This window comes from Rattus rattus, chromosome 3 (assembly GCF_011064425.1).
Source record: "Rattus rattus isolate New Zealand chromosome 3, Rrattus_CSIRO_v1, whole genome shotgun sequence".
Classification (NCBI taxonomy): Eukaryota; Metazoa; Chordata; class Mammalia; order Rodentia; family Muridae; genus Rattus; species Rattus rattus.
Genome location: NC_046156.1, coordinates 63,167,153 through 63,180,418, shown reverse-complemented (window position 1 = coordinate 63,180,418; position 13,266 = coordinate 63,167,153). Strand labels below are relative to the sequence as shown.

Sequence of the window (13,266 nt, the reverse complement as noted above, 5' to 3'; positions counted from 1 at the left end):
TGTGCCTCTGGAAAACTCTCCCAGTTAAACTGCCTCCTTCTCCCTCTCTGCTGCTCTACTCTCCCTCTCAACTCTACTGCACTGCTGTCCAGGAACTCTCCTGTATTCCTCTACTGTACTCTCTCTTAAGTAGCTTCCCCTTTTCTCTCTTCTCACGAGAGTTGGGTGTATCCTATTCTGTCAAATCTGCCTCTGATTGGTTACTTTTCCTGCTACTCGACTAGACATCACTTTTACATGGGTACCTCCTTCTACAAACTAACTTTATCTTCATTGTTTGGCATTAAAGGTAAATACTAAGGGGGTGTCTATATTCCAGCCAGAGGGGATTAAAGATGTGTGCTAAGAGCTGAGCCACACCCTAACTAGAAACAGGTTCAAATATTCTGTAACAGAGAAGTGGTGCCAATATTCCTAATACCTCTATATTTAGAACTATTTATTTATTTTCACAAAATGTTGAGATGAGGGGCTAGTGAAATGGTTCAGTCCATGGAAGTTCTTGCTGCCAAGCCTGACAACCTGGAACCCATATGGTGGAAGGTGAGAGCCCATCTCTTGATTTCTACAAGCAGTGATTCATGCTTACACACACTAAAGTATAGATAAAAGTGAAAACCCTTTGTAAGTGGTTAAGAGCATCTTCTGCTCTTTCAGATGACTGGAGTTTCAGAGCTGGAGCATCTGCAATTCCAGCTCTGGGGAAATCATTTGCCTCTGGACTCCACTGGTAGCTGTGCGCACATTCCCTCATGCAAACACACAATGTCTTAATCGCTTCTTTTAGTGCTGTGATAAGACATCAGGAACAGGGGCTAGAGAGATGGCTCAGTGGTTAAGAGCACTGACTGCTCTTCCAGAGGTCCTGAGTTCAATTCCCAGCAACCACATGGAGGCTCATAACCATCTGTAATGGGATCTGATGCCCTCTTCTGGTATGTCTGAAGGCAACTACAGTGTACTTATATATAATAAATAAATAACTCTTAAAAAAAGAAAAAAGACATCACGAACGAGGCTACTTATAAGAGAAAGCATTTCATTCAGAAATCACAGCTCCAAAGGGTTAGACTCCGTGAAGGTCATCATGGTGGGGAGTTTGGCAGCAGGCATGTAATGCCTGGAGCAGTAGTTGAGACTTTAAACCTGATCCACAAGGCAGAGTTAGAGAGCTAACCATATGGCATAGGCATTTGAAACCCCAAAGCCCAACCTCCAATAAGGCCATACCTTTTTAATCCTTCACTTTTTTTTTTTTTTTTTTTTGGTTCTTTTTTTTCGGAGCTGGGGACCGAACCCAGGGCCTTGCGCTTGCTAGGCAAGCGCTCTACCACTGAGCTAAATCCCCAACCCCAATCCTTCACTTTTATTAACTGGGGATCAAGCATTCAAATATCTGAGCTTTTTAGGGTTATTCTCATTCAAATCATAACAGATACATAATTAAAAATAAAAACAAATCTTAAAATATATTTTAAATAGAAATGAATACCTATTTATCTTTTGGGGGGGTTGTAAAAAAATTGTTTTATTCAATACCAAAGTTTTAGGAGGAGTATATTTTCTTTAAGAAATAAAAAACTAAAGGGTTGGGGATTTAGCTCAGTGTAGAGCGCTTGCCAGCAAGCACAAGGCCCTGGGTTGGGTCCCCAGCTCCGGAAAAAAAAAAAAAAAAAAAAAAGAAATAAAAAACTAGGGGGCTGGAGAGATGGCTCAGCGGTTAAGAGCACCCAACTGCTCTTCCAGAGGTCCTGAGTTCAATTCCCAGCAACCACATGGTGGCTCACAACCATCTGTAAAGAGATCCAATTCCCTCTTCTGGTGTATCTGAAGACAGCTACAGTGTACTTATATATAATAAATGAATAAATAAATCTTTAAAAAAAAAAAAAAGAAATAAAAAACTAAGAAAAAAATGCCATTTAGCACAGCTGGTACACTGGGGTAGGTCATCAGGAAAAACACTGTAGTGTACTTGTCTCTGACACCACGACTTCCAGCCTAGCTGTGCTGTGCATGCTAGGGTGTCACTCACTCCATGCAATGGTTACGCCACTCTTTTCCATATTGCACAAGGGAGTGGCTCAGCCTTTACAACTTAATTAACAGAAGCAAAGCCGGGATCCACAGATTTCTTCTCAAAAGATACTAGCCCATCAGGCAGTCCGGCAATTTCATTCTCATGAATACTCTAGCTATGAAGAAACTCAGTAGAACACAGACGAAGCCAATGAGAAGAAGAAACCCACTGAGTTTTGGTATAATTGGTGCGTTGGATCGGTCCAGGATTATGAAGCCTAAACCTCCCATTGTAAACAGAAAGCTAGATGCAAGTCCTTCCATAATATACTGTCCATTTACTCTACGAGCCAAGAAAGCTACTGGTCTCTGATGCCCATGCTCATCGGTCATTGAGTCAACACTTGGAGGTTCAACACTAACATCATAGATTATTCCTCCGGTAATGAAGAAGTAAGATACTACCACCAGGGCGTACACCGTCATAGCCAAGAGCATGTGCACCCAGAGCGGTTTCTTCAGCTTCAAGTTGGGACATTCGAGCACTAAAAATGGGACTCGGTACAGAAGACTCCATGTCCATGGCAGTAGGGCCAGCCTTTTCTTGTTTGTTTTCAAGACAGGGTTTTGCTTTGTGGCTGTCCTGGAACTCACTACATAAACTATGCTGGCCTTGAATTTTCAGAGATCTGCTTGCCTCTGCATGCACCAGTATGCCTGGTTGAGATGAGTTTTTATGAGAACATATTTTAGTATTGTGTGGCTTGACTAGAGAACCAGACCATGAGAGCTGCACTAAGGCTGAAAGGCAAAGCTTTATTCAGAGTAGGAACTGTTGGGCTGTCTCCAAGAGGAGGAAGGACAGTCCGGTCAAAAAGAGGAGATTGGGTTTTATAAGGTGGTTTTAGTCTGGCGGGAGACTGTTGAGAGAACACTAAGGAAAAGGAACTGAGGCAGGCAAAAAGGACCGCAACAAACCAAATTTTATGAGGGGCGGGGGATGGGACGGGCCACTAGTATAGCAGGAGGTTATGGTCCTGCTGTTCTTCTGAGACAAGGGCTCAGCAGATCCTAAGAAGTGCAGAACGTTTAATTTCCATTTCCCAGAAGGGACTGGTTCCCACATGGGTCATCCATTTTGGTGTCTTAGGTGACCCCATTTTGGGGTACCCCAACAAGTATAACATTATCAGATATTATAACGCATGCAAAAAAACCATTATGGTTTTTAAAAAGATAAAAACAAACATGAGGTGTAGTGGTATACGCCTTCAATCACTTCAATTCATGGAAGAGGCAGAGGCAGAGAGGCAGAGGGGCAGAGGGGCAGAGGGGCAGAGGCAGAGGGGCAGAGGGGCAGAGAGGCAGAGAGGCAGAGGGGCAGAGGGACAGAGGGGCTGAGAGGCAGAAGCAGAGGCAGAGGCAGGCAGATCTCCCTGAGTTCAAGGCCAGTTGGTCTGCATTCTAAGTTCCAGGATGGCCAGGTCTACATGTGAGACACTGTCTTGAAAAAACAAACAAATGAAAATAAAAACACAACGATAGTCGACATGTATGCTGCACCTCTAAGCCTACAACCATATCAATTGGAGATTAATGCATACTGCATGTCTTAGTCACTGTTCTATTGCTGTGAAGAAACGTTGTGACCAATGCAACTCTTATGAAAGAAAACATTTAATGGCGGCTTGCTTACAGTTTCAGAGGATTAGTCCATTACCATGACAAGAAAACACAGGCAGACGCTGGAGCAATAGCTGGGAACTACATCTTGGTCCACGGTAGAGAAACAAGAGACTGGGGCCTGATGTGAGCTTTTGAGAACTGAAAGCCCTTCCCCAGTGACACCCCACACCCTAGAGACCACATCTTCTAATCATTAGAATATTTTGAAATAGTGCCATTTCCTGGTGACCAAGCACCCAAATAGCTGACCCCCTGGGGGCTGTTCTGATTCAAACACTGCCCATCATCTATATATGCACAAGTGCTATAAGTAACAATTTACGGAGTTCATCGGGAGAGAAGGGTGAATGTATCCACATTTAAATGGTACTTTGGTTTAATTTTTGCCTGCGGGGAATTGGTGGGCAGAGACAGGACAAGCTGATCTGATCTAGGACAAGCAATAGCCGACAGAGACCATCTACTGTCCAAAGCAGTAAACTGGGGGAGTAGCATCAATCCAAAGGTTTGCCACAGTTTCTCGGAGAGATACTTGGGGCTGAAAGGTGGCCCAGGGGTTAAGAGTGAACAGTGGCTCATGCCGTTAGCCCCAGAACTCAGGAGGCAGAAGCAGGCAGACCTTTGTGAGTTAGAGGCCAGGTTCATACACATAGTTTGAGTAACAGGATATCCAGAGCTATGTAGAGAGACCCTGTCTCTCTACACTAAAACATTAAAATATGGGGTTGGGGATTTAGCTCAGTGGTAGAGCACTTGCCTAGCAAGCGCAAGGCCCTGAGTTCGGTCCCCAGCTCCGAAAAAAAGAAAAGAAAAAAAAAACATTAAAATATAATAAAATAAAAGACGTGAATACTGCTCTTGCAGAGTGTTGTTGTAAAAATATAAAAAGTAAAAATGATTTAATGTTGTCCGGCACCTCAGTGTCCCAAGATGTCTGCTAGGTATCTTGGCGGAAACACGTGCCAGCCGCACACTTTCCTACACTCAAACCCTCACATAAAGGAACACACAATACAATAATCTTAGATCCAATTGATAAGATATAATTGCCCACTTTAACATACAAAGCCTGGTACCATCCATCCCTTTAGGAACATTGATAACAACCTGTAAATACACAGAGCAGAATCTTAACATCACTTGCCATGCCTTCTCACCCTCTCCTCTGTCCTGTCTCTTCCTCCTCCTTCAAACTTCTCTCCTGCCCATCCTTCCTTCTCCTCCAATGACAGGCCTCCTTCTGTCCTGTACCTGCCCCTCACCTGTACTTTACAAATTCAGTGGAGAGGTGGTTCTGGTGAAGTCACCTGATTCCTGAGTACGTGACTAGGCAGCTGTCCTTGGGGCAGTGGAATTAACTTCAGGGCAGAAGAAGACCCAAGGGCCTAGGGTCTTAGTTGAAATTCCCAGAAGCCATGTCATGCAGCTCACAACCACCTTTATCTCCACCCTTTAACTCCAGGGGATCTGACATCTTTGGCCTCTTCTGGCATGTGTACTCATGTGCAGATATCCACACACAAATACACATAATTAAAAAGACATCTTAAGGTAGGCAGAATGGAATAGGCCTTTACTCTCAACAATTGAGAAGCAGTTCTCTGAGATTGAGGCTAGCCTGGACTACATATTGAGTTCCAGTATATCCAAGAGTGTGTGGAGGACCTTGTTTCAAAAAACAAAAACACAAATAAATAAATCTTTTAAAAGGTATAGTCAGTTGTAGAATCTTTTCCTCCCTTTCTCCTTCCTTCTTTTCACCTTCCTTCCTTTCTTCTCCGAGGCTGTCCTGCAAAACTAGATCTATAGACCAAGCAGGCCTCAAGTTCACGGAGATCCTCCTGCCTCTCCTCCTGAGTGTTGGGATTAAAAGTATATCACACACACACACACACACACACACACACGCTTTTTTTTTTTTAATTTTATGAGTACACTGTAGCTATCTTCAGACACCAGAAGAAGGCATCGGATCCCATCGCAGATGGTTGTGAGCCACCATGTGGTTGCTGGGAATCGAACTCAGGACCTCTGGAAGAACAGTCAGTGCTCTCAACCACTGAGCCATCTCTCCACCCCCCCCCCCCCCCCCCCTTTGTCTTCTTCTTCCTTTTTTTTTTTTTTTTTTGGTCCAGGCAGTGACGACACACACCTTTAATCCTAGCACTCAGGAAGCAGAAGCAGGTGGATCTCTGAGTTTGAGGACAGCCTGGTTTATAGAGCAAGTTCCAGGAGAGTCAAGACTACACAGAGAAACCCTGTCTCAAAAAAAACAAAAGCAAACAAAACAACCAAAACCAAAACATGTTTTTGTGTGTTTGCCTTAATGTATATCTGTGCACCATACATGCGCAATGCCCTTGGAGTCCAAAAGACTCCCTGGATCTGGAGTTACAGCTGCTATGTGGGGGCTGGGAACTGAAACCTGGTCCTCTGCAAGAGCAGTGGGTGCCATCTCTCCAGCCTTATAGAATCTGTGTTTTTAAAGGACAGCCAGTCTCTGCATTCGTGTCTCTCACTGGAAGCAGTGTGTGTGGAACGACATAGGTGAGATGCTTTTTCTCTAAGGAGGGGCTGGAATGTAGCTTGACAAGTTACTTCCTGCCATCCCTTCCCTCAGGAATGAAACCTGAGCCAGTGCAGGGTCAAAAGTAGGGAAAAGGAGGCGGATGTGAGGAAGGAAAAATCCTTCACTCTGGGAGCTAGATTGCCTTTTCTGCTGACTGTCAGTCAGAAAACGTCACCTTAGCTAATAAAGTCAAATCTGCCCACAGGGACAATGAGCTGTTTTCTGATTTTGTTTTTGTTTTTTTTTTAAATATATTTATTTACTTTATGTATGTGAGTACACTGCCACTGTCTTCAGACACACCAGGAGAGGGCATTGGATCCCATTACAGATGGTTGTGAGCCACCATGTGGTTGCTGGGAATTGAACTCAGGACCTCTGGAAGAGCAGCCAGTGCTTTTTTTTTTTTTTTTTCTTTTTTTAGGAGCTGGGGACTGAATCCAGGGTCTTGCACTTGCTAGGCAAGCGCTCTACCACTGAGCTAAATTCCCAACCCCGTAGCCAGTGCTCTTAACCACTGAGCCATCTCTCCAGCTCTGATTTTGTTTTTTAATCTCAAATGAGGATGTTAAAATCAGCAAACCATGCTTCCTCAGGGTCAGAATGTTAGCAAGTTTGAACTCTGCTGGGGTGCCAGTCCTCTCACCCCTAAATCTAAACTCTACCCCATAAAGCCACGGTCTTAGTGTTCTATTGCGGTGAAGAGACACGAAGACCACAGCAACTCCTAGGGAAAAATGTATTTAATTGGGGCTGGCTTACACTTCAGAGGGTTAGTTCGTTATCATTAGGGCAGGGAGCATGGCGGCATGCAGGCAGACATGGTGCTGGAGAAGGAGCTGAGACTTCTACATCTGGGTCTGGAGGTAGCAATCTGACTTGAACATTTGAACATCAAAGTCTGCCCCCAGTGACTTCCTCTATACCCACTCCAACAAGGCCACACCTCCTAATCCTTCTCAAATAGTGTCACTCTCTGATGAGTAAGCATTTAAATATATGAGCCTAGTCAAAACACCAAAACCACCTAACAATTGTTTTACAAAAGAAATCTCCTGGGCTGGAGAGATGGCTCAGTGGGTAAGAGCACTGGCTGCGGGGTTGGGCTGCTCTACCAGAGGTCCTGAATTCAATTCCTAGCAACCACATGGTGGCTCACAACCATCTGTAATGGGATCTGATGCCCTCTTCTGGTGTGTCTGAGAACAGCTACAATGAAATCATATACATGAAATAAATAAATCTTTAAAAAAAAAGAAAGAAAGAAAGAAATTTCTTCCCTGTAGTTTTATGTTGACTCCAGGGTCTCACATGTGCCAAGCATTCACTCTATCACAGAACCATATCCCCAGGCCCAGAATTCATTTGCGGTCTTTCCGTGTAGTATATATATGAATGCTCAGGTACACGTGTGCAATGCATACAGTGTTAGCAGAGGTTGACATCAAGTATCCAGTCAATTACTGTCACTTTTTGCGGCTTTGGCTAGATTGTGTGGCCAGTGAGCTCCTCTCTAACCCCATTACTGTCTTCATAGATGAGGGCTGCTGCTCCAGGCTTTCATTGGGTACCCAGTATCTGCTCAGCATTCTACTCACTGACACATCTCTCCATAGCCCAAATTAATTATTTAAAGAAAAAAAAGTAGGGCTGAGACTGTGGTACAGTTAGTAGAATGCTTGCCTAGAAGGCAGGAAGCCCTGGGTTCTATCTTCTGAATCATACAAGCTGGTGAGATGGTACACACCTGTGATCCCAGCATTTGACAGGGATTGAGGCTGGGGCAACAGAAGTTAGTAGTCATCTTCGGCTACATGAAACCTTGTCTCTAACCCAAGTAAAATAAAATTAAATAAGTTAATTAAATTATAAATATATAAAACTTTTAACTTTAAATTTCAAGCCTTACCTAATCTTTAAACTGTATTGTAAATTAGATTCTTTGAGTAATATGTGTATGTGTATAGATTCTTTGAATATGTGTATGTGTAGATTCTTTGAGTAATATGTGTATGTGTATATCTACACACACACAAATATATATCCATTGTTTCATTTATTTATTTTTTAGCAAAGTAAGTAGACAAACTCTTTATTCTTGTTTCATTTATTTTTAATTTTTAAAAACGTTTTTAAAAGTAATTTCTTTAGTTTTATTTCACGTGCATTGGTGTTTTGCCTGCATGCTGTCTGTGTGAGAGTATTGGGTCCCCTGGAACGGTTGTTACCAGCAGTTGTCAGCTGTCTTATTGGTGCTGGGAACTAAACCCAGACCAAGTTGACCTACAGCTCTGAGATCTGCCTGCCTCTGCCTCCCAAATACTGAGTGCTGGGATTAAAAACCTGGGCCACCACCACCTGGGTACATAGTCATTTTAAAAACAGCCAATGGCAACCTCGTACCTGTATGTCTTGGGCCTTCAGATTGCATATGGTCCTTTTCCTATATAATTCTAGTTAATAAGCTAACTTTGCTTCCCTTTGGCTTATCCTGAAATTCTTTCCTGTGGAGTAGTCAAGGATCCAGTTTTAATTGAATGGAGGTCCCTAAAGGGGAAAGAAATTCCTCTAGTGACAGAGCAGAGCTGTGTTCTCCAGCGTAGTCTCACACCTTCTTGAACTTCCTCATCCCCATTGTGGGGATTTACCAGCATCCCAATCCTTCAACTTAGTTGCGTTCCAACCCTGAGAGATGAAATCTTCTTGAAAGGCATTTTTTAATGGTTATTTTAAAGATATTGTCTGCGCCTTAATTTAAAAACGACTTCAAGGCTGCAGAATTGGTCTCTGCCATTAATTAGATTTCATAGATCTGTCCTCCAAGGTACAAATTATTTCGCAGAAATATTACTAAATGTACCACTATGAGAAATTACCCGAGCTCTTTGACATAGAGAAAACAGCGGCTGGGAGTGGGGGAGGATATTTGTCTGCTTATGTCAGCTCTGTTTTTTCCAGGTCCTGGCTTTGCTAGGGCTGTAGGTCCTCCTACCCACAGCTGGACCTCTGCTGGGCCTACTCGCAGCTGGGCGCCTTGCTTGGTCTTCCCTCCCATTGCAGGGGTGTCACGTGATCTGATGACACGTGAAATGTGTATGTGAAAGCCTTTGTCAACTGTAAGGCCCAGCTGAATGCCAATTGTTGCTTTTGTTATTACACAAACCACACTCCAGGGTAACCCTGCTGCCCTTCTCCACCCCTCCTTCTAACCCAGTGGGCTGGACAGCCCAGGAAACGCTGAGGCTAGACAGCCCCTCCTACATGGGCGGGAGCCCCCGCCTGGGGGAGGGGCGGACTTGCTTCCCCCACCCCACATCCCCCTTCCCTTCAGTAATGGTTTTCACAGTTCTTCCTGGCTTCAGGGGCTTAACTCCGGAAGGAAATCTCCTCAGTTCCAGTGAAAGTTCTGGGGTTGCAGAAATCATCTACTCCTTTGGCGTCTCCTCGGGGGGGCCCCCTCCCAGTTCCCTCCCCTCCTAGTGCCCGCTGGAGCCTGGCTGCCCCGGAAGGATCTGACCGGCAATTTCCTAGAATTGTCTTGCTGGAGCTCCTCAGTCATCCAGCTCCCCACCCCCTTCCCCACCTCATCCCAGTCTCTCTTCCCCAAAGCCATTCTCTCTGGATGGCTCATGCCCGAGTATCACCTCATAGGTCCCCATAGTTACATCATAGCCTCTCTTTAGGGGACTGTCTACAGTTCCTGGGAGGTGGAATTGGGCTTGGGAGTTAAAATGGTTACCAGGGCCCACAGAAAGTTGAGCGTGCTGTGGTTGCCAGGGCGACCATCTTTCCTTATGCTTCTCTTGAGCTTTTCATCCAAGCACCAACCTCATAACCGCTCTCGCTCAGTAAATCACATCTGACCTTCAAAGCCACCTTTGGTGTATGAGGGAGTAGTGACTGCCTGATAGTCCTATCTTTCCCCCCCTGGTGTTCCACCCTACCTCCAGGTTTATTTGGCCCAGACTCCAGGAAGAGGCCTGGGGAGGTCAGGGCAGAGGCCTGTCTGCATTTGATGGATAGTACTGAAGAAATGTCTGGCACTTTCCTTCTCTGTGGGGGAAGTGAAGCTAAACTTCTCCCCCACATTCTTGTCTTCTTGCCGGACTGCTTAGGAAGGTGTTAGGTGACTTGGGAAAGAAGGATTCAGACTTTGCTTGCTTGGTTGCTTGTTTATTTATTTATTTGTTCATTTATTTATCTATGACAGGTTATGTAGCCCCAGACTATCCTCCAACTTAATAACTGAAGATTTTTGTCTCTCCAGAATGGTGGACTGAATCACCACCACACCCAAACAACGCGTATGCAGTGTTAGAGTTTGCATGCTAGGCAAACATTCTACCAGTGCAAGTACTGAGGGGCAGTGGGCAAATTCAGATTTGCCTATACCAACATGGGGGATAGAGTTTAAGCAAGAGGAGTTGTCTTAATTCCCACATCACAGCTGAGTTTTGAAGGGATCCCTCGCCAAGGGCCAGTCTGATGGCTCAATAGGTAAAGCTGTTGGCAGAGAGGAGAAATGAATCCTGAAAGTTATCTTCTAACCTCCATGTATACACTGTGAATTATGTGAGCCCACCCCTTACAAATGCACACAAAATAAATAAAAATCAAAAGGCTCTGTGCTGGGCTGGAGAGATAACTCAGTGGTGGTGGTTAAGAAACACTGTCTGCCCTTTTAGAGGATCAAGGTTCCGTTTCTGGCAGCTACATGGTGGCTCACAACCATCTGTAACTCCAGTTCCAAGGGATCCACCCTCTTCAGACCAGGCATGCATTCAGTGTATATGCATGTAGGCAAAATATATACATATATATATATGTATGTATATATGAATTTGTTAGTCTAACACTCTGAAACAGAGGCTGGCAAACCCTATCTCAAAACCAAAGGGAATAAGGCTTGGTGGTAGAGCGCTTGTCAAGGGCAAGGCCCAGGGTCTGGTATTTTAGCACTGAGAAGCCAGAAAAGGAGAAGGGAGCCTACCTCCTGACTCTGAGACCTCTGCGATTCAGACTGTACCAATTATGTTCTCCTACTCTATATCAGGTAATACAACAGTACTCACAATATGATCCTAGAGACCCAAGACTTTGAGGGATTTGATGGGATTTCCTTAACACCAACTGTCTTAGTTAGGAGTTTAACTGCTGTGCACAGACACCATGACCAAGGCAACTCTTATAAAGGACAACGTTTAATTGGGGCTGGCTCACAGGTTCAGAGGTTCAGTCCATCATCATCAAGGCAGGAACATGGCAGCATCCAGGCAGGCATGGTGCAGGAGGAGCTGAGAGTTCTACATCTTCATCTGAAGTCAGCTAGCAGACTACTGGCTTCCAGGCAGCTAGGATGAGGGTTTAAAGCCCACACCCACAGTGACACACCTACTTCAACTTCTAATATTGCCACTCCCTGGGCCAAGCATATACAAACCATTACATCAACACATTATTTCCTTTTTGACTGTCCTTTTTTTTTCTTTTTTTTTTTTTTTTTTTTTTTTTGGACTGGAGACCAAACCCAGGGCCTTGTGCTTGTTAGGCAAGCGCTCTACCACTGAGCTAAATCCCCAACCCCTTGACTGCCCTTTTGTATCAGAAGTGTGGAAACAGTGAGAATAAGCCTGTGGATGCCTTTACTTGAATCAAGGCAGTGGTCCAAACTAATCATGGTCATGCACTGAAAAGGCCCATTTCTCATTAGAATGTCCTTGTTGGAGTGGGAGATAGTTCATTCTGTAAAATGCTTGCCTTGAAAGCATAAGGGCCACCCTTGTTTTCCCAGCATGGGGGGTGGGAAGGCGATGGAGCTCACTGGCCAGTGTAATTGTTAAGCTCCAGGCTGAGGAGAGACTATCTCATCTCAAACGAGGTGGATGGAGGTGATGCAGAGCTGGCTCGGCAGTTGAGAGCATTTGATGCTCTCACAGAGGACCCAGACTCAGTTCCCAGCACCCACATGGTGGCTCACAACCATCTGTAGCTGCAGTTTCAGTGGATCCACTGCCCTCTTCTGGCTCTAGGGGTACCAGGCACACATATGTGCATTGATATACAAACAGGCAAAACACCCGACATACATAAACTGAAATGAATCTATAAAAAAAAAAAAAATTAAAGAGGTGGATGGTGCTCTTGAGGGTGACATTAGAGGTTGTCTTCTGACTTCTCAACAAAACAAAACAAAACAAAACAAAACAAACCAAGAAGGTCCTTGCTAAAGCCGTGTGTGGGGCTTACATCTCTAACTGCTACACTTGGGAGACGGAAGGAGGAAGAACCCCAGCAGTTCAAGAGGCCAGGCCAGGCTACAGAGTGATGTCCTGTCTCAGAACACAAAAAAATAGCAAAATGTCCTTGTAAAATAGTACAATAAATTTAACATGCAAAGGGTTTGTTGTGATATTAAATATACAAGTAATAAAGACTGGTGGGGTTTTTTTTGTTTTGTTTTGTGACAGAGAATTTATACAGGGCTTTGTTATGCCCGTTAGGCAAGCCTTGTACCACTGAGATATCTCAATACTCTATTTGGATTTGTTTTTAAGACAGCCTCCTATAACATAAGCTGGCCTTGAAATCCCTATTTGGGCAAGGCTAACCATGAACTTACCTTCCTGCCTCTGCCGCCAAGGCAGTACCCAGTTTCAAGCACCCTAGGGAAGCATTCTATCAAGCGAACTACATTCCCAACCCTTTTATTTGACCTTTTGAGAAAAAGTTTCAGGCTGGCTTGGAATGTAGCCCAGGGTAGCTTCATGCTCATAGAAATCCTCTTGACTCAGCCTCCAAAATATTGAGATTACAGGGTGGACTTGAACTAATTTTGTAACCCAGGCTGGCCTTGAACTTTTGGTGTTCCTGGGTCAGTTTCAGTAAGTGGCTGGGATTATAGCTTCCCTCTTTTTGCTTTCATTTTTAACAAGGCCAGTATCAGCAGACAATTCACATAAACAAAAGTCTGTTGGGACTCTTATAATTTTAGC

At 44.4% G+C, this 13,266-nt stretch overlaps 1 protein-coding gene across 1 annotated transcript; it reads right to left on the bottom strand.

Annotated features, from left to right (window-relative positions):
* Window positions 1–2,148: 2,148 nt before the first annotated feature.
* LOC116895797 (oligosaccharyltransferase complex subunit OSTC-like) lies at window positions 2,149–9,329 on the bottom strand. Its single transcript, XM_032896937.1, has 2 exons — window positions 9,267–9,329; window positions 2,149–2,622 (listed from the first exon to the last, which is right to left on the bottom strand). The coding sequence occupies exons 1-2, from the start codon at window positions 9,327–9,329 to the stop codon at window positions 2,149–2,151; spliced, it is 537 nt and encodes a 178-aa protein (XP_032752828.1).
* Between the last annotated feature and the right edge of the window lie 3,937 nt (window positions 9,330–13,266).